This window comes from Stegostoma tigrinum, chromosome 22, assembly GCF_030684315.1.
Source record: "Stegostoma tigrinum isolate sSteTig4 chromosome 22, sSteTig4.hap1, whole genome shotgun sequence".
NCBI lineage: Eukaryota > Metazoa > Chordata > Chondrichthyes > Orectolobiformes > Stegostomatidae > Stegostoma > Stegostoma tigrinum.
In genome coordinates this window covers 13,977,887-13,999,146 of record NC_081375.1, presented here as the reverse complement: position 1 = coordinate 13,999,146, position 21,260 = coordinate 13,977,887, and the positions used below count along the sequence as shown (strand labels likewise).

The following is a 21,260-nucleotide window of genomic DNA, read 5'->3' as shown; positions in this document are numbered from 1 at the left end:
CAAGCAGTATTTTGCTTCTGCAGTTCTTCTTACACACTTTCTGATCTCTTAGATGCTTCAAAGGAGGAGGCAAGCAGTTGTGAACAGATTGTTTACAGAAAGGCAAAGAGAGAACTTCATTTTAAAATGATGTTGGCCCTGTTGTGCATTTGCACATTTCTTGGTTTTTTTTAAAGCTACCAGCATTCCTGGACACTTGGGGCAGTGTGTATCCTTCCACTGGGATGCAGTTAAGGGCTAGAAATCAGGAGATACTGCAGCAAGGCATTAAACATTAATTTACTTTACTTCCAGCTCTTTTTGACAATACCTCGCAAATGAACATATTTTATTTTAAATATTTCATATAGTCAGTGTTCATCTCCAGGATAAAGAGATTTGAGAATACAGTGCAATGGCCAATGTCCCTTAAATATCATCTTTTATGTAAAACAGCTAATTTTGTATGAAAAGCCTGCCACCAGTTAAAACCAATTTGAACTTAAGTCTGAAAATTCTGATTATGGTAAAGAAACTTGAAGGGCGATTAGCGTTGCTTTGTATATTTTTTTCTACAGGAGCAGAAACTTCTTAGTGCTATTTGAATAATGCATTAGGTTTGAATTTGGATGATGCAGGTACTTTATATATTTCATTCATGCTGGTGTCAAAAAGTCATGCCCTTGGTTCACTTCAACTGCAGTTACTAATCTGTAGCTGGTATTTCCCGCTGCAATGCGTGTCGAGTCATCGTAACATTGGAATCCTGTTATTTCCGGCTTTTCCCTGCAAAGCAGACTAACTTAGAATGACATTGCGAGAGGGAATAGCAACTTTAACTTTCACGTTTAAATAACTGGAAATCCCAAAATGCAGAGTAGGTCACTCAGACACTTTTAAAATAAAATTGTGCAGCCCACTAAGTGTGCTGCTGCTGACTTGAGTTGAAAATGGTATGGTGCTCGAGGTCCTCCATAGTTTGACTTTTATGAGATTGGATTGGAATTGTAGACTAAATTTTTCCTGTTGCTTATTACAATAATTGATATTCAAAATCTCTTGTATTGAAGCAGCATTATAAATACCAAAGTTGGTTATATAAAGATGTATTTTGAATATATACAATCAGATTGATTGAACATGTTGAGTGATATTTCTGTACAATGTCTTGCGGTATATTGCTAAAGGAGAATTGAACCCTGCTTTTTTTTCCTTTGAGGTAAAGACCCATGTCGCTGCTTTCTGACAAGTATTAGCACGTTCAACTAATATTGATAAGCATTGTAATATTATTCACTGTCTTTAATTACTTTGCTGAGCCAGGAAGCTTTTCGTTATATTTGGCACTCAGTTTCTTGCTCTGTTTATTAGAGCCTGGCTTTGGCTCGGTTGATACTATGCTTATTTCTAGATCAAAAAATAGTGTTCTAAGTCTCCCTTCACAACCTTGAGCACAAAAAGTTGTGCAGTGCAATACTGAAGGATGCTGCACAGTCAGAGGTGTACACTCTTTTAGATGAAAGATGAAGGCCTCAGCTGCCCCCATCTATTAGGTGGATGTAAACAGCACTATTTTGATAAATAGTAGGTAAGCTATCTCTGAAGCGTCTCAGTTAATACCCCACGTTGATTCTCAAATCCTTTGGTGCTGTTGCTTTCTGCAGTCTTTCTCCACTTCAATCATATTTACCTTCTCCTTAAAGTTGTCTCCTGGGTGCCAGGGTCAGGGATATCCCGGATCAAATATTCAGTATTCTTAAGGGGGAGGGAGAGCAGCCAGAAGTCATGGTACACATCAGCACCAATGACATAGCTAGGAAGCGGTATGCAGAACTGATAAGTGATTATATAGGGAGTTAGGATGGAATCTGAAAGCCAGGACGAGTAGAGTAGTAATCTCAGGATTACTACCAGTGCTACAGGCTAGTGAGGCTAGAAACATAGAGAGAATGCTGCTGAACACTTGGCTGCAGAGCTGGTGTAGGACGGAGGGCTTCAGGTTTGCGTATAATTGGGATACCTTCTTGGGAAGGTGGGACCTGTACATGAAGGACAGGTTGCACCTGAACTGGAGGAGCACCAATATCCTGGGCAGGAGTTCTGCGAGAGTCCTTTAGGAGGGTTTAAACTCGTTCATCAGGGGGATGGGAACCAGAACTACAGATCACTGAGTCAGTTTGGGTGGAAGTCAGAAACAGGAAAGGAGCAGTCACTTTATTGGGAGTTTTCTGTCGACCCCCCGAAGCAGCAACAGAGACACTGAGGAACAGATTGGGAGACAGATTTTGGAAAAGTGCAGAAGTAATAGGGTTGTTGTCATGGGTGTCTTCAATTTCCCTAAAATTGACTGGAACTTCCTAAGTGCAAATAGTTTGAATGGAGCAGATTTTGTCAGGTATGTCCAGGAAGGATTTCTGACTCAATGTGTAAATAGGCCTAACTAGAGGGGAGGCCATATTGGATTTGGTGCTTGGCAATGAAACAGGTCAGGTGTCAGATCTCTCGGTGGACGAGCATTTTGGTGATAGTGATCACAACTCCCTGACCTTTACTATAGTCATGGAGGGGGATAGGAGCAGACGCTATGGGAAAGTATTTAATTGGGGGAGGGGGAATTACAATGCAATGAGGCAAAAACTACGGAACATAAATTGGGATCAGATGTTCTCAGGGAAATGCACAATAAAAATGTGGAGGTTGTTTTGGGAGCAATTGCCACAGGTACTGGATAGGTTTGTCCCACTGAGGCAAGGAAAGGATGCTAAGGAGAAGGAATCTTGAATGACAAGACATGTGGAACACCTAGTCGAGGACGAAGGAAGCTTACTTAAAGTTGAGGAGGCAAGGATCAGACAGGGCTCTAGAGGTCTAGATGGTAGCCAGGAAGGAGGAATTGAAGAATGGACTTAAGAAAGCTAGAAGCGGGTATGAGAAAACCTTTTCAAGTAGGATCAAGGAAAACCCCAAGGCTTTCTATACTTAAGTGAGCAACAAGAGAATGGCCAGAGTGAGAGTAGGGCCAGTTGGGGATAGTGGAGGGAACTTGTGTGAGTGGTCAGAGGAGGTAGGAGAGGTCCTTAATAAATACATTGCTTCAGTATTCACCAGTGAGTGGGACTTGACATTTGTGAGGACAGCATGAAGCAGGCAGATATGCTCAAACAGATTGTTGTTAGGAAGGAGGATGTGCTAGAAATTTTGAAAAACGTGAGGATAGATAGATCGCGTGGGCCAGACGGGATATACCCAAGGCTACTACGGGAAGCGAGGGTCGAGAATGTTGCCCCTTTGGCAATGATCTTTGAATCCTCACTCTCCACTGGAGTAGTGCCAGAAGATTGGAGGGTGGTGAATGTCGTTCCCTTGTTCAAAAAAGAAAATAGGGATAATCCTGGAAATTACAGACCAGTCAGTCTTACTTCTGTGATGGACAAATTATTGGAGAGGATCCTGAGAGATAGTGTTTACAATTATTTGGAAAAGCATGATTTGATTAGAAATAGTCCTAATGGCTTTATGAGGGGCAGGTCATGCCTCACAAGGCTTGTTGAATCCTTTGAAGATGTGACAAAACACGTCAATGAAGGTAGATCAGTGGATGTGGCTTATATGGATTTAGCAAGGATTTTGATAAGGCTCCACATGGTACGCTCATTCAGAAAGTAAGGAGGCATGGAATTCGGGGAAATCTGGCTGTCTGGATACAAGCTACCCAAGAAGGTGTGTGGTGTGTTGGCTTTCATTGGCAGTTTAAGAGCCATGAAGTTATACTGCACCTCTATAAAACTCCGGTTAGATTGCGCTTGAAATATTGTGTTCAGTTCTGGTCACCTCATTATAGGAAAGATGTGGAAGCTTTAGAGAGGGTGCAAAGGAGATTTACTAGGATGCTGCCTGGACTGGAGGGCAGGTCTTATGAGGAAAGGTTGAGGGAGCTAGGGCTTTTTTCATTGGAGTGAAAAGGATGAGAGGTGACTTGTTAGAGGTATACAAGATGATGAGGCATAGATAGTGTGAATGGTCAGAGATTTTTTTCCCAGCAGAAGTGACTATTATGAGGGGCATAATTTTAAGGTGATTGCAGGAAGGTATAGAGGAGATGTCAGAGGTCGGTTCTTCACACAGAGAGTGGTGGGCATGTGGAATGCGCTGCTGGCAGTGGTAGTGGAGTCAGATACTTTAGAGACTTTTAAACAACTCCTGGATAGGCAGATAGTAAAATGTAGGGTATGCAGGGTAGATTGATCTTACAGGACAATAGATCGGCACAACATCATGGGCCAAAGGGCCTGTACTGTTCTATGTTCTATTGAAGTGGGCAGGATTATTGACGGTTGACTTTGTGTGATTCCTGAAAACTGGATGACCCATGATATTGGATTCTCTACCTGCAGTTTCCAGTATTTAAATTCAAGTTCATTCTCACTTTATCTTTTCAGTTTGTTTTGAGACTTCCTATTTGAAATTATATGAAAATTTTGAGCATATTTAAGTGTTTCCATTGAGGATAACTTGCATAAGTCATCATTAGCATTCACCTGAAGAACCTAAATCTACTAAGTCTTGAAGTGTCCAGAATATAATTTATTTTCTCTAAATTGAGAATTCCTTAGTAGTCTTTGTTGCCTTCAATTAACATTTAACTCTAACCCATGAAATTGTGAGGGGAAGACCTTCTGTTTCTAAAAAAAATAATCTCACCAAATTAAGCCTTCTGTTGAATGAAACAGGGAACCTACAAGCTTTCACATAAGGGAGCATTCAAACTATCCTGATCATATTCTCTCAAGAATTATAACTTTGGGGATTAGTGGAGCAAAATGAAGGAGGTACCAATAGAGAAAGTGAGTTGAAGTACAAAACAAAATTGCAGCTAGAGGACATAGATAATTTTGCTCAGCCTTACTTTTGTGTATTATTTGTATAGGCACTGTATCTTTTGAGGAAATTTTGAATTTGTGTTGAATTAATCTTGACCTTGTTTGACCATAACCTTGTATTTATAGCATTTAACATAATCCTCAGTGCAATCGTTACTTTATAACATTTAGGAAGTAGCAGTTTGTTGTGTTGTTCTTTATTTAGTACTTGAAATAAAGATGGGCAATATTTAATATTTTTAGCTGGTAAAAGAGAGTGATGTCAAATCCTTTACATTTGTTTCTCTCGGCATCTCTGCGTGCTCCTGCACTATTTAACTCTGGTGTTTCTCCAAGAATCAATCCTGGCCTGTCCTCCTATCTCTCCTCTGCATGCTGTGGCTTGGTGACTTAGAGACATACAGCATGGAAACAGACGCTTCGGCCCAACCAGTCCATGTCGAGCATAATCCCAAACTAAACGAGACCCACCTGTCTGTTCCTCCAAACCTTTCCTATTCATATACTTATCAAAATGTCTTCTAAATGTAATTGTGCCTGCATCCACCACTTCCTCAGGAAGTTCATTCCACATGCGAACCTCCCTCTGTGCAAAATATTTGCCTTGTCTTTTTTTAAAATCCCTCTCCTCTCACCTTAAAAATGTGCCCCGTAGTGTTGAAACCCCCCATCCTAGGGAAAAGACAACTTCCACTAACTCTGTCTATACCTCTCATTATTTTATAAACTTCTGTCAGGTGGCCTCTCAACCTCCTACATTCCAGTGCAAAAGTCCCAGCTTATCCAGCCTTTCTTTATGACTCAAAACTTCCATACCCAGCAACATCCTGGTAAACCTCTTCTGAACCCCCTCCAGCTTGATAATATCCTTCCTATAATTGAGTGACCAGAACTGGACACTGTATTCCAGATGAGACATCACTATTATCCTGTACTACCTCTACATTACTTGCCAACTCCCTATACTCAAAGGACTGAGCAATGAAGGCAAACATGTCAAGTGCCTTTCTAACCATCCTGTCTATATGTGACTCAAACTTCAAAGAATTCTCTACCTGCACCCTTGGTTTCCTTGCATTTATCCAGATTGAACGCCATCTGCTGTTTTTCACCCTATTGACCCATTTGATCAAGATCCCTCTGTAATCCTATTAAACTTTTTTCACATCTACTAAACCACCGATTTTGGTGTCATCTGCAAACTTGCTAACCATACCTTCCATGTTCTCATCCAAATCATTTATATAAATGACAAATGACAATGGACCCAGAATTGATCCCGGTGGAACACCGCTGGTTGGAGGCCTCCAGTCTGAAAAGCAGCTCTCCACCATTACTCTCCCCCTCCTGCCTTTAAGTCAATTTTGTATTCAATTGGCCTGCTCACTGTGAATCCCTTGTGACCTAATTAAACTACCATGCGGAATCTTGTCAAAGGCCTTACTGAAACCCAAATAAACAATGTCTGTTGCTCTGCCATCATCAATCTTTTTGCTAATGTCCTCAAAGAAACTAACAAGTTTGTGAGACACAATTTTCCTTGCACGAAACCATGCTGACTATCCCTAATCAATTTTTTCCCCCCTCCAAATGTCCATAAATCCCATCTTTTATCATCGCCTCCAACATTTTACCCACAGTAGTAGTCAGACTCTCAGGTCTGTAGTTCCCTCATTTTTCCTCACAACATTTCTTAAACAATGGTACAACCCTGTAGTCATCAGGCAGGTCACCTGTAGTTATAAGTGATGCACATATTTCTGCAAGGAGTCTTGTAGTTTCCTCCTTTACTTCTCATAACGTTCTGGGAAACATTAGATCAGGTCCCACAGATTAATCTACCTTTATATTCTCTAAGAACTCTCAAATTTCCTATTCTGTAACATGAACTGTTTTTAAAACATCCAAATTTATTTCTCTGCATTGTCTAGATCCATTTCTTTCTCCACAGTAAACCTTGAAGTGAAATATTCATTTAGAATCAAGGACACCTCGTTGATCTTTTAAGATGTCCTACCCTGTCTAGTTATTGTCTTGCTCTTAATGTATTTGTAGTATCTCTTTGGATTATCCTTAACCAGGATAGCTAGTGCTATCCCATTCCTCTGTACCTTCCTGATTTCTCTCTCAAGAAGGCCCCTACTCTTTTTATATTGACTAAAAGATTCAATTGAACCAAGTTATCTGTGTCTAAAATAAGATTCTCTTATTATTGACTAGAACCTCAATATCTTTAGTCATTCATTGTTCCTTAATCTTACCAGCCTTACCCCTCACTTTAACAGGAACAAAATGCCTCTGAACTCTGATCATCACACTCTTGAATGCTTCCCACTTGTCAGATGTCCTTTTACTTGCGAACAGTCTATTCCAATCAACTTTTGTAAGTTCTTATCTCATAGCGTTAAAGTCTGCCTTACTCCAATTAAAACCTTTAACTTTCATGGAAGGCTTATCCTTTTCCATAACCATTTTGACACTATTAGAATGATGATTGCTAAACCCACAGTGTTCCCCCCTTCCGTCACCTGCCCTGCCTTATTGCCCAAAAGAAGGTCTAGTCTTGCTCCTCCTCAAGTAGGAGCATCTATCTATTGATAAAGAATTTTCTTAAACATATTTGACAAATTCTCCACCATTCAAACCTTTAACACTATGGTAGCCCCATTCAATGTTTGGAAAATTAAAATACTCATTATTTTTACCTTATGCTTGCGTATTTCTGAGATCTGGGGCGGCACGGTGGCTCAGTGGTTAGCACTGCAGCCTCACAGCGCCAGGGACCCTGGTTCGATTCCCACCTCGGGCGACTGTCTGTGTGGAGTTTGCACATTCTCCCCGTGCCTGCGTGGCCTTCCTCCGGGTGCTCCGGTTTCCTCCCACAGTCCAAAGATGTGCAGGATAGGTGGGTTGGCCATGCTAAATTGCCAATAGTGTTCAGGGGTGTGTAGGTTATAGGGGGATGGGTCTGGGTGGGATGCTTCAAGGGGCGGTGTGGACTTGTTGGGCCGAAGAGCCTGTTTCCACACTCTAGGGAATCTAATCTAATCTCCCTATGTATTTGTTTCTCAGTTTCCCTGTTACTATTGGAGGGGGCCTATAGCACAATCCCATCAAAGATTTTACATATACCTGTCTTGAAAACTCTTTTGTTAAAATAGCTAACTTCTCAGAAAACTTTGAGCACTGGATGAGCAGAAACTTTGCCCAATTAAATATTGGGAAGACTAAAGCCAGTGTTTTTGGCCATAGTCCAAACTGTCTTCTGTGTTAGTCAAATCTACCCTCTCCCTGACAACAATTAAGCCAATTTATTCACAATCATGGTTTCACATTTGATCCTAAGGTAAACTGCTGACTTGATTCATGTCATTTCTAGGAAAGCCTATTCCTACCTCCATTTGTGTTCAACTTTGCCCTGTCATAGCTTGTCATCTAAAACCTTATTCGTGGCATCATTGCCTGTCGGCTGGGCTTTACTGATACACTGCTCTCTTCTCATCTACTGGTCATCAAAAGGCGTAACAAAGTCCCATTCCCCTATCCACCCCAAGGTCCTGACCTACATCGACTTCTAGTCAAGTGATATTTTAGTTGTAGTATTCTCCTTGTTTTCACATCTCTCCATGACCTTCCCCTCTTTATTTCTGTAATCTCCTCCAACCCTCCAATATCTCTGCACACTTCTAATCCTGGGTCTCTTGTGTACTCAACTTAACATCGTGGTTGGCTCACCACTGGTTTCCCAGGCCCCAACCTCTGAAATTCTATCCCTCCATCCCTCTGCTGTCCTTTATGATGCCTCTTAAAGCCTGCTCCTTTTATCAAGCTTTTAGTCTTCTGCCTGATATCTTCCTATGTGGCTTAGCGTAGCTCTTGCCTTGTAATGCTTCTGTGAAGCACCTTTGAATGTTGCATTAGTTTAGGTCTGTGCAAAATAGAGATAGAGAAATAAACAGAAGCTGCCAGACCTGAGTGTCTCTAGCACTCTGTTTTTATTTCAGATTTCTAGTACTTCACTTTTGTAAAATAAGTTATTTATGTATTTAATTAAATAACATGTTATGAGCATTGAGCTGTGATACATGCTGCACAAACATGCTCTGTATTTCTTTTTACCTTGCATACAGTATAGACACAATTTTAAAAGAGCTGGTAATCCTATCGATATCACATTCTACTATCTCCTGATTCACCATGACCTATCAATCCCTTTTTATCTCACTTAGAAGTCTAAAAGGTCAGTGAGCTATCATGATAATCTGGCATCACTGGAGTAATTTACATGTTTGAGAGTATGCAGTTTTACCCACCAAATGTTCTAACTGATACAACTAATTACTGTAGAAAACCTCAAAGTCTATCAATGTCTTAATAAAAACAATATGAATGACTCCATAATGACTGCTGATATGAGTTAACAAAGTTACTTTCAAAAATCACATTGAAGTAACAAAGCGCCATTATATGATACTGCAAAATACGTACAGTTCAAAACAAGTATACATAAGTCTCTTACTTTAAATTGCAACACTAAAGTAGGTTACAACATTGTTGGGTCTTTAAAAACTGATTACCTCTAAACATTTTCATTGTTAACATGGGCCATAAAAACTGCTGTTAAACCACATGTCTTTTGATCTTGGTCATATGGCTGTTCTTCCCTACAGAAAGTGTTTTGTAACAAATTACAGTCAAGCATCATATAGATTAATTTCTGACTTGCTTAATCAAGTGAAACGTATTGAAAAAATGACTGATGCTTGCACTTTTAATCTTCAGCAGTAGGGCCTTAACAAATTTAAACCAAAGTCTTGCGTCTTCAATCCTCAGCTTCATATTTTAAACATTTCATGCTACTTTTTGTTAAATAAGTAATGAGGTTCAAGAACATGAAATATGTACATCCAGTGATTTTTGGATCCAAAAAGAGTTCAAAGTCAGTTCTCTGAGCACCTTTTAATCTCGTGTACGTTCTACATTTTACCTTAAATGAGCTGCATTTTTACACTTTGCCCATTGTGACAAGTGGCTTGAACCTTGTTATATCTCACTGCAATAGCTTTAAGCCAATAATGTAAAATTTTAAAGGAATAACTAATTAGTTTAATTTGATTGTCATGATAAAGATTACTCAGTATTCCCTTAATTTCTTTAAACATAATAGTTCTTTCACCAGTTATGGTTTAGTTAACAACCATGATTATTTCTAAATTATTATGATATGGATCCTATAGCCTGACAAAATTACACTGGTGTCAATTATAATGTTTTTTGATGAAAGTCATGGGCACTAAGTAACCTTACAAAATAAATGTTTTTTTCTTGCCTATGATCAGGTCTGTCATTCAAAGAGAAAACTATTAAATGGCTGTGCACGGCATTCCCATAATGAATACAGGAAGATCTTGATAATATTTATGATTTATAATTAAGCAATAGCTTAGTCAGACTAGTACTGTTTTTCTGTCTATACCCAGTAACACAGCTTACCTTTTTTCTTATTTTTCAGTCTTGCCAGGCTGACTTGGTGAAGGACAATGGTCACAAGTATTTCCTTTCTGTTTTGGCAGACCCATACATGCCAGTGAGTTATCTATATGTTGAAAAATGCTACTTTTTTTCTTAATTAAACTTTCTAGAGAGAATTAGCACTTGGAAGGAAACCGTGCTTCCTATTTAATTTTGCTTATAACTGTGTTTGTTCAACAACAACATTAAACTTAAAATGTAGCATCAGGACTTGTTCAAAAGATTGAGTCCAGAGTCTTGAAATTGTAATTTACTCAAAATAAATTATGTAAGTTAGCAGCCAGATAGAGGTTTAAAATAAATCCAAAGTATCTGTAAGAGAAAGAAAAAGTTCATTTTTATATTGTGCTTTTTGCATGGCGGTCTGAAAGGCCCTCGCAGACAATGGATTACATTGAGATGCAGTCATTTAGATAGGCGCAAGATGTAGCGAATGTCTGCAAAACATGATGCACTAAACTATAAATAAGTAAAATAATTAAATAATCTGCTTTTAGTTGTGTTGATTTTGGTATAAATGTTGAGACGAACAGAATACCCTGCTCTTTCCTTTTCCTGGTTGTGCTATAGGATCCTTCAGATGTACCTTAGAGAGTAAAGAAGGCCTCGGTTTAATGTTTCATCTAAAAGCTGGCCCATCCAATAGCGCAGCATCCAGTCATCACTGCATGAGGATGTCAGTCTAAACTGTGTGTGTAACTTTCTGGCATGAGATTTGGGCAAATCTATCATAAACAGCAATTCATGTGGGTAAATGTGAGCTCATCCACCTTAGATTTGAGAAAAACAAAGTTTAATGTTAAATTCTTTGTGAGAGAACAGGTCTACAGCAAAACAAGTAACATTAGGAATATGTGTACTTTCATACTTAATATGCAGGTACCAGAATGAAGAAGAAAGTAGTTAAATTATGAGCTCGGTTTACATAAATATATTTGTGTCCTCTTGAACTGAGGTACCTATAACGCCAAAGGGGTTCAGTAAAGTAGATGGAGAAGTTATTTCTCCTGCTGGCATCATCCAGAGCAAGAGGTAGAAGTTCTGAATTGGAGTTGGGCCGCTGAAAAGAAGCATTTTTGTTTTACACAAGGGGTGATGGAAACCTGGAAATCATCAGATAATGCAGTGACAACTAAATTTGGAAGATTTGTAGAATTTGTTGAGCAAAGTTATTGTAGGATATTGAATAAAGGCAGATAAATTAAGCTGATGTACACGTTAGCTTTGATTTAATTGACTAACGGAACATGTTTGAATGGCCTACTCCTATCCCTAGCTTGTGTTTCGAAGCACCCATAGCATCACAGAGAGGCTAATGTGCCATAATTAAGACACCTTTTAATTGTTAAGTAGCAGAATATATGATAAATTGAGACACAGAATTTGGTTGAACTACAGTACTTCTGTTGGCCAAATGCTGTTGTTATAGGTGTGCTTCGACATGTCCCATTAACAAATAGGACACGAGATTTTAAAATTGGAACAGAAGTATGATTAATAACATGTAAACAGGAAATGTGTTTTTGTATACAGTTTTCTATTGCTGGCAAATCTAGACCTAGAAGTCTCAACCTTAGAGTAAGTGGTCATCCATTCAAATGAAGAGAAGTTTCTTCCTTTTTGGAATTCTTTTGTGCAGAGGCTGCTGGATGCCCAGTCATTAACTCAGTTCAGTACAAAGATTGGTAAATATTTGGGGGCTGAGCGAATTCAGAGATCTGGGGTTTTGTGGGAAGATGGAGCTCAGTAAAAGATCAGCCATGATCACAATAAATAGCTTGGCAATTTCCAAGGTCCAAAATAACATTATTCCTATTTCGTACGTTCTTATACAAGCTTCACTGTTCTACCCTGAAGTTCACTATTGCTTTTCGTGGCTGTGCTAATTTGAGGTTTTTGTTTTGTTCAGGCTGAACATCGAACAATGGCTGCCTTTATTTTAGCTGTCATTGTTAATAATTATAATACAGGACAGGTAAGTAGACATTTTATGTTTATATTTAAATCTGCTACATTTAACAGAAGAAGAGAAAATTAACGAAGATTTTCCCCTCTACAATTGGTGATTTTCTATATTTGCTACATTTGTTATTAACCATTCATTTTAGAGAGAAAATATTTCATCCAATTTCAAGCCTACCCTTGATCATGATTGTGTAAACTTACTTTTAGAGACAGAATGGAATTTTGGACATCCTATCAGACACTCAAAACAGTCTCATAAAATTAGAATTTAACACAAGCCCATAAAAGCATCATTGTACCGTACATCTTTCCTGACCTTTTCCACTGCATCCTGCCTTTTAATAATCTGGTGTCTGGGTGCAGTCTTCACAAGGGCCCCTATGCACACAAATTTGTAAAATTTGTAGTGAACATGTCTGATTTTGGTCTACTGTTTGAAGAAGCTCCTAGTAGTGACATAATTTGTAGTAGTGACATAACTAGGAGCTGTTGTTTTTTTAATCCCTTGACCTGAAACTTGTCTTTCATTTATCCAATTGTCGGAGGTCAGTCTGCCCCCATATAAAGTACCCTGCAGTAGTTTCAATTGCTCTTAGCTAGAGTACCAGCAGTGATAAATTTCTCTGATTCATCCTTTTTCCACATTGACCATTTTTTGGTCAAGCTTAAACAGGGAAATCAGGCTCCCTGTCCGTCTTCACCTCCCAAAGCTTTGGTCTCAAGGTTTTGCTAGGTGTTGCTGCTGTTTCTTTACTTCTCTTTTCCCATTTTTGTGTCCTGCCTCTGCATTGGAAGCAGAAGCCCTTCAAGAGGTAGATGTCATCACCCTATACGTCCTTGGATGGGGACCTCATCAATTCTATAAATTCCTCAATATGGACTTTGAGTAGTGAATAGAATTTTTAAAAGTGTTCCCCACTAATTATCCTATAAGTTAGTGAGTTTGCGTCTTGTTGCCCTAGAGTATTTTTCTTTGACAAAACCTGAAAACTGCATCTCTACCTGATTTTAATTGAAATTTAACTTCTTTTCCCCAGATTTCAATGGCAAATTTCTGGGTTTTTTTAGTTTAATTTTTTAGGACATCAAAGTTTTGTTTATCTGCGGTGGAGTTTCATTCCTTAGTGTCTAGACATAGAAGATTCAGACACTGAATAGAAGGAATTCACAGATTCAATAACTTACTGACAGTGCAAAACCCAAACCAGAGCTCATGCATCTTTGAAACCCATGCTATTGGTCCAGGATTGCTAGAGTGTTATTGGTTGAAGGCAGAACAGAAATTCCCTGGTTGACGTTAAACCTAATTTTAACCCCCACACCTCTGTTCTCACCTGGCTCAAGTCATGCTGTTTGTAATTGTGGTGAAACCCATTGGGACATGCGTGTGTTGAATTAAGCTGGTAGCTATTGTCCAGCATTTAGCCCCAGTATTCCACCTTAATTACATTGGAAAAAGTAATGTGCAAGTGCAGTAGATGAGTAAGAAAAGAGTCGACACACTTCTACTTAATGTGAATGTTGGACATAAAATCCAATTTGGTGATACCTTCAAAGGTCAACTAGTGCAGATTTGTGCTGATAGCTCACACTGTGGGAGGTGGAAGGCCGGGTCAGTAGTAGGTTTGCAACATTTCCACAGTCCTATGAATACCTCACCCTGGCCAAGCCAAGTTTGAGAATTCTAGATGAAAACTGCCCACGTATTCAAACAAAACTTAGATGGCCATTCTATATGAACATTCTTGTATAGATAAATGTCTAGGAGTATTTTTTCCACCTTTTTTGTAGGAAGCCTGTTTACAGGGAAATCTAATAGCGATCTGCTTGGAACAACTGAATGACCCCCATCCTTTACTGCGGCAGTGGGTGGCTATTTGTTTGGGGCGTATCTGGCAGAACTTTGATGCCGCTCGCTGGTGTGGTGTAAGAGACATTGCACATGAGAAATTGTACATTCTTCTCTCAGATCCAATACCAGAGGTAAGCTACCTTACATTTGTTGCTTCGTGCAGCGTATTAATTCAAAATCAAAGAGAAATTACTGTAAGAAAGAGAAACTTTTGTCAGTGCCCACTGCTTATAATGTGAACGCTTTCAATTTTGCATTTTGTTGTCAGCTGTTACAATACTCAAAACTCTGATACTGTGAATCTTTTTTTTGAGATTAGATTCCCTACAGTGTGGAAACGGGCCCTTCAGCCCAACAAGCCCACACCGCCCCTTGAAGCATCCCGCTATAACCCCCATATCCCTGAACACTACGGGCCATTTAGCATGGCCGATCCACCTAACTTGCACATCTTTGGACTGTGGGAGGAAACCCACGCAGACACGGGGAGAATGTGCAAACTCCACACAGACCGTTACCCGAGGCTGGAATTGAACCCGGGTCCCTGGTGCTGAGAGGCTGCAGTGCTAACCACTGAGCCATCGTGCCGCCCAAAAAAAACTGAAACAATTCAAAGCATACTTTAATATATGTACGTTTTTACATAATATAGTATAATAATATAATATAATATAGTATAATGTAACAAATCGTTCAAATCCAAATTGGGGTTTGGTATGTATATGCTTCTGTTTGTTCCACACCAATATTTAGAGACTTCTGAGAGAGAAGCTTGAAGAAGGGCCATGGAATCTGAAATGTTACTCCTTTCTGTAGATGCTGCCAGACCTCCTGAGTTTTTCCAGCAATTTCTGCTTTTGTTGTTTATTTATTATCTTTTTTCCCTCAGGAAGATTACATTTGCTGAATGTTCAGTTAATTCTCTTTTTATGTCTCTGTGGTTGTATTCCTGTTGAGCTTAACATGAGTCAATTCCTGTTTATCAAATTTGATAACCTTTGTACCTAATGCACAGTGTTCTGACAGCTGTGAAGTGAAGCCTTTCTGTCACTGATACCGTGGAAGTGTTTAAGTGCTAATCTGTTACCAGCTACAATTGAGCGAGGTACAAGTTTTTGACATGCATAAGATTGGATCCAAATGGAAAGTCGGTACTTGTGAAATATCACGTCTTTTAGCCTATCGTGTCTACTATAGCGAAAGAAGCAGCAGCTGCTGCTGAATCATAACATAGCCAAATCCCATAGGAACTTCTTCAAGGATGTACTGAATGAAGGTTTACTATCTTTTGACATTGTAACCTAACAATTCATCTTCAAAAGTTGTATAAATCAGTGATGTCGCAGGAGCAGTGACATCAGCAGATGTTTTCCTCTGGGCTAAAATTAACTGGGAGAAGATGACACTAAATGTTTAATATGTCACCAGTTTTTGAAGATGACAGAATGCAATTTCGAAAATTTCTTTCCTCTGTTTCCATTACTACTAATTCACAATGGGCTGTAGTAGCAACAGATGGCAACTATCCATTGATGTAGACCCATACAGCACGGAAACAGACCCGTCGGTCCAACTAGGCCATTTGTGATAACAAGGTGTAGAGCTGGATGAACACAGCAGGCCAAGCAGCATCTTAGGAGCAGGAAAGCTGACGTTTCAGGCCTAGACCCTTCATCAGAAAGGGGGAGGGGAAGGGAGTTCTGAAATAAATAGGGAGAGAGGGGGAGTTAGGCAGAAGATGGATAGAGGAGAAGATAGGTGGAGAGGAGACAGACAGGTCAAAGAGGCAGGGACGGAGCCAGTAAAGGTGAGTGTAGGTAGGGAGGAGATAGGTCAGCCCATGGAGGACAGACAGGTCAAGGGGACGGGATGAGGTTAGTAGGTAGGAAATGGGGTCCGGCTTGAGGTGGGAGGAGGGGATAGGTGAGAGGAAGAACAGGTTAGGGAGGCGGGGATGAGCTGGGCTGGTTTTGGGATGTGGTAGGGGGAGGGGAGATTTAGAAGCTTGTGAAATCCACATTGATACCATTGGGCTGTAGGGTTCCCATGCGGAATATGAGTTGCTGTTCCTGCAACCTTCGGGTGGCATCATTGTGGCACTGCAGGAGGCCCAGGATGACATGTCGTCTGAGGAATGGGAGGGGGAAGTTGAAATGGTTCGCGGCTGGGAGGTGCAATTGTTTATTGCGAACCGAGCGGAGGTGTTCTGTAAAGTGGTCCGCAAGCCTCTGCTTGGTTTCCCTGATGTAGAGGAGGCCACAACGGGTACAATGGATGCAGCATACCACGTTAACAGATGTGCTGGTGAACATCTGCTTGATGTGGAAAGTCTTGTTGGGTCCTGGGATGGTGGTGATGGAGCAGATGTGAGGGCAGGCATAGCACTTCCTGTGGTCCCTCTGGAAAGCAGACAAGGGTGGGGAGGGAAAAATGTCTTTGGTGGTGGGGTCGGATTGCAGTTGGCGGAAGTGTCGGAGGATGATGCGTTGGATCCGGAAGTTGGTGGGGTGGTATGTGGGGACAAGGGGGATTCTTTATTGGTTGTTATTGCAGGGACGGGGTGTGAGGGATGAGTTGCAAGAAATGCTGGAGACAAGGTCGAGGGTGTTCTCGACCACTGTGGGGGGGATGTTGCGGTCCTTGGAAAAATTAGGACATTTGAGATGTGTGGGAGTGGAATGCCTCATTCTGGGAGCAGATGCGGTGGAGGCGAAGGAACTGGGAATAGGGGATGAAATTTTTGTAGAAAGGTGGCTGTGGGAGTTGGTGGGCTTGAAATGGATATTGGTTTCTAGGTGGTTGCCCGAACTGGAGGCAGAAGTCCAGGAAGGTGAGAGAAGGTGAGATGGACCTGATAAACTTAAGGTTGGGGTGGAAGGTGTTGTTGAAGAGAATGAACTGTTCGAGCTCCTCGTGGGAGCACAAGGCGGTGCCGATACAGTTATCAATATAACAGAGGAAGACGTGGGGCTTAGGGCCAGTGTTCACAAGCTTCGAAATCTCCCCTCCCACTACCGCATCCCAAAACCAGCTCAGCTCGTCCCCGCCTCCCTAACCTGTTCTTCCTCTCACCCCTCCTGCCATCTCAAGCTGCATCTCCTTTTCCTACCTACTAACCTCATCCCGTCCCCCTTGACCTATCCGTCCTCCTTGGGCTGACTTATCTCCTCCCTACCTCCCCACCTACACTCACCTTTACTGACTCCATCCCCGCCTCTTTGACCAGTCTATCTCCTCTGGTCATCTTCGATCTGCCTCCCCCCCCTCCCTATTTATTTCAGCACCCCCTTCCCCTCCCCCATTTCCGATGAAGGGTCTCGGCCCGAAACATCAGCTTTCCTGCTCCTAAGATGCTGCTTGGCCTGCTGTGTTCATCCAGCTTCACACCTTGTTATCTCATATTCTCCAGCATCTGCAGTTCCTTTATCTCTAGTCCATTTGTGGACTTGTTAAGTAATGTCAAGGTAATTCATCTCTTGGTGGGACCATATCCATAAGAATCCCCACGTATACAAGTTCACCGTACAGCAAGGATGACTTAGTGATCAAGAATAGGGATGTGACTAAAAGACTTTTATGTTCCTGAGACTGATTATAGATTCCAGTGATGGTAAGAATGAGCTTGCACTTACACAGTATGTTTAATGACTCAGGTTTTCACAACCAACAATGCACTTTTGAAGTGTATTTCATCTTAGTGAGCAACATAGCAGTCAACTTTGCACCACAAGGTTTAGAAACAAGATAGATGATTAGTTGATATGTAATGATGTTGGTTAGGCCATTGAGAGAACTACTAAGGCCATGGTTCAGTGCCTTCTTAAAAGGTGGCATACCTGACAATGTAACATTCTAGCTATACTTCATTGAAATGCCAGCATGTTCAACTCTTGAGGAAGGCTTGAACCCACAATATCTGATCCTTGTCAAGAATTTTAGTAATGAACCAGTCCTTGAATCTTAGGTTTATAACAACAAGTGAGTAATTTTTGACATTACCAGCAAAAGTTCATGCATTTATTTTCAATTTTTTAAAATAAGTAAAAATACATTTGTCCACTATTCCTTTTAGCATTCAACAACTGATGTATAAATCTGATGTTCCTTTAGAATAGTAAATTTAAGTTGTATCTTCAGTTAAGAACAGATTTGCATCTGATGTGAGATGTTAATTTGAGGCCTGATCTGCCCCCTCAGGTGGATATATAAGACTCCTCTCGCACTATTTTTCCTTTGTATGCTGGTTAATATTGTCTGTCAGGTAAAATCACAACAAAATGTTATTGAATTGTAGCTGTTTGAGACATCTTGCTGTGTGTTTATTCATCAGTTGTTGCATTCCTGCATCACACTTGACTACATTTGGAAGATGTACTGATACTGAAGTAGCCTGAGATCATGAAAGATGCTATATAAACGCAACCTTTTTCTTTCTTTATAGTCAATTTCTGGACTATAAAAGAAATGTACAAAACTATGCACATTACAGCTCATCACTTACTGATGCAAACTAAGGACCTTTTCAGAATGAGAGATTTGAATTGTAAATGTGATTCCTAAGGAAAGGAGCTTCAGTTCAGCAGCCTTTTGAAAGGCATATATGTAAAACTATTCCATTAGACCACTTTAAAACACCAGATATACTGCTTCAAATCTGGGTACTTTAACTAATTAAGTATCAAATATCCTGAAATAATTTAAGCAAACCATTTAACAAGGAGAGATCTGATTAAATGTAACTCTTGCTGTGGAACGCCTCCACCTGGACCATTGGTTGGAATTGAGATGATTTATATTGTAGAATGAAATCAGCAAGTATTTCTAATCAAGTGAGAAGTCTACTATTCATTGATTTTCTTTTGTTTGTTTAAGAGCAAAACAAAAAAAGAACAAATGAGAAGTACAGCACAGGAACAGGCCCTTCAGACCTCCAAACCTGTGCCAATCATCATGCTGTGACTAAACTAAAATCAAACATTCTGCCCATATTTGGTCCACAGCCCTCTATTCCCTCCCTATTTGTGTAACCAGATGCCTCTTAAATGTCGCCAATATGCCTGCTTTCACCACCTCTTCTGGCAGTGTGTTCCAGGCTCCTACCACTCTCTGCATGTAAAACCTCCCTTGCACATCTCCCTTAAACTTTCCACCCCTCACCTTGAACCTAAGATCTCTCCCATTTCCTGTGGTTCCATGCGTAACTTCCCTTCATTGTCCTTGCTACCCTCTTTTTTTTCTAATATATGCATGAAAACCCTTAGGATTCTCCTTGATGCTAAAGACATTTCATGGCCCCCTTTTAGCCTTCCTAATTCCACCTGTACATTACTTCCTAATTTCTCTATACTGTTCAAGGACCTTGTCAGTTCGTAGCTGCCTAGAGCTATTGTGTGCTTCTTTTTAAACTTGAGGTTTGTTTCCAGCTGGAGTTGTGGGATTGTTTTAAAACTATGTTCTTGAGATTCATAACGTAATTGTCCATCGTGTTGACGACAGTTGCTTTTTTACAACTGAGACGACGAGTCACCCATGTGCTGGCAGCCATGTGTCCATACTGGCTAAGACATGAGTGAATCAGTTGAATTTTGATGTGCATTGTAATCATAACCATTATATTTCTGACTCTGGATTAATTGAGCTCAGCCCCTGAATATTCTGTGGTGGAATTTGAGGCCATCTCAGTTGCCAGTCCAGTACGATAACCACAATATTTAAATCTGGTGCTTGTTTATGAAGGTTTCTTATGCTAATACAGTTGTCCTGTGATTATATATATTTTAGTGAATTCCCTGTAAAGACTCCATTCCATTCTTTCAGTTCTTCCATCTTCTTCATGTATGTTTAGCTGAGGTTAGCTTCAACAAGGAAACCTCTGAAATGTCCTCCACCTTCCTCAACTGAGGATTCCCCAGTACCGTTGTCGACACAGCCCTCAACCAGGTCTGACCCATCTCCTGCATGTCCACCCTTTTCCAGCAGCTTCTTTTCTCTACCATCCCACCAGCATCCAAATCCAGAGTATCATCAGGCACCATTCCCACCACCTCCAGTGAGATGCCACCACCAGACACATTCCCCTCTGCTCCCTTGTCCATCTTCCACAGGTCCCATTCCGCCTGGGACACCCTGGTCCACTCTTCCTTCACTCCCAAAATCCCCACGGCACCTTCCCCTGCAACTGCTGAAGGTGTAACACCTGCCCGTTTACATCTGTCGTCTCCAGTATCCAAGGGCCCAAACATACCTTCCAAGTGAAGCAGCACTTTACTTGCACTTCCCACAATCTACTCTACTGCATTTGCTACTCACAGTACGGTCTCCTCTACATTAGGAAACGAAACAGCGACTTGGCGACCGCTTCACAGACCATTTATGTGCTGTCTTCAAAAAGGACTGAGCTTCCAGTTGTGTGCCACTTTAACACACCACCCTGTTCTCTGGCCAACATCTGTATCAGGCTTGCTAGAGTGTTCCAATGAAACTCAGTGTAAATTGGAAGAACAACACCACCTCATTTTCCGATTGGGGCCCCTGCAGCCCTCTGAACTCAATATTGGGTTAAATAATTTTAGGGCCTGAACACACTCATGACCTAGCCCCCTACCCCACACACCAGGCCTTGTTATCACATAATCTGCCATTACACACTACCATTTGTTAGGCCCTAATCGTCCCCATTAACAGGTGTTCACCCTCCTCGCCAGATTGTTATCAATTCCTTTGTCCAAACCTTCTCTTACTTTTGGGTTGTATCCCCACCTATCGTTTATTCCTTACCCCCTGCCTCCACCCTCTCTGCATATAAACTGACATTTTCCGAGCTACCATCAGTTCTGAGGAAGGATCACCAGACCTGAAACATTAACTCTGATATTTCTTCACAGATGCTGCTAGACCTGCTGTGCTTTTCCAGCAGCTTCTGTTTTTGTTCCTGATTGCAGCATCGACAGTTTTTTTTCATGTTTTTCAATGAATTATATTCTATTTCTGTGCAGTGGGGGAATGCAAAACTAGAGGGACATAGGTGTAGTGTGAGAAGGGAAATATCTAAA

The 21,260-nt window shown here is 40.7% G+C and overlaps 1 protein-coding gene across 1 annotated transcript in view; it reads left to right on the top strand.

The window, feature by feature from the left end:
* Positions 1-21,260, top strand: part of rptor (regulatory associated protein of MTOR, complex 1) — a 384,600-nt gene that overhangs the window by 208,117 nt on the left and 155,223 nt on the right. Inside the window, exons 14-16 of the mRNA XM_048554896.2 lie at positions 10,372-10,446; positions 12,301-12,366; positions 14,148-14,339. Coding sequence (XP_048410853.1) covers positions 10,372-10,446; positions 12,301-12,366; positions 14,148-14,339 — 333 coding nt within the window. The remainder of the gene's footprint in view (positions 1-10,371; positions 10,447-12,300; positions 12,367-14,147; positions 14,340-21,260) is intronic.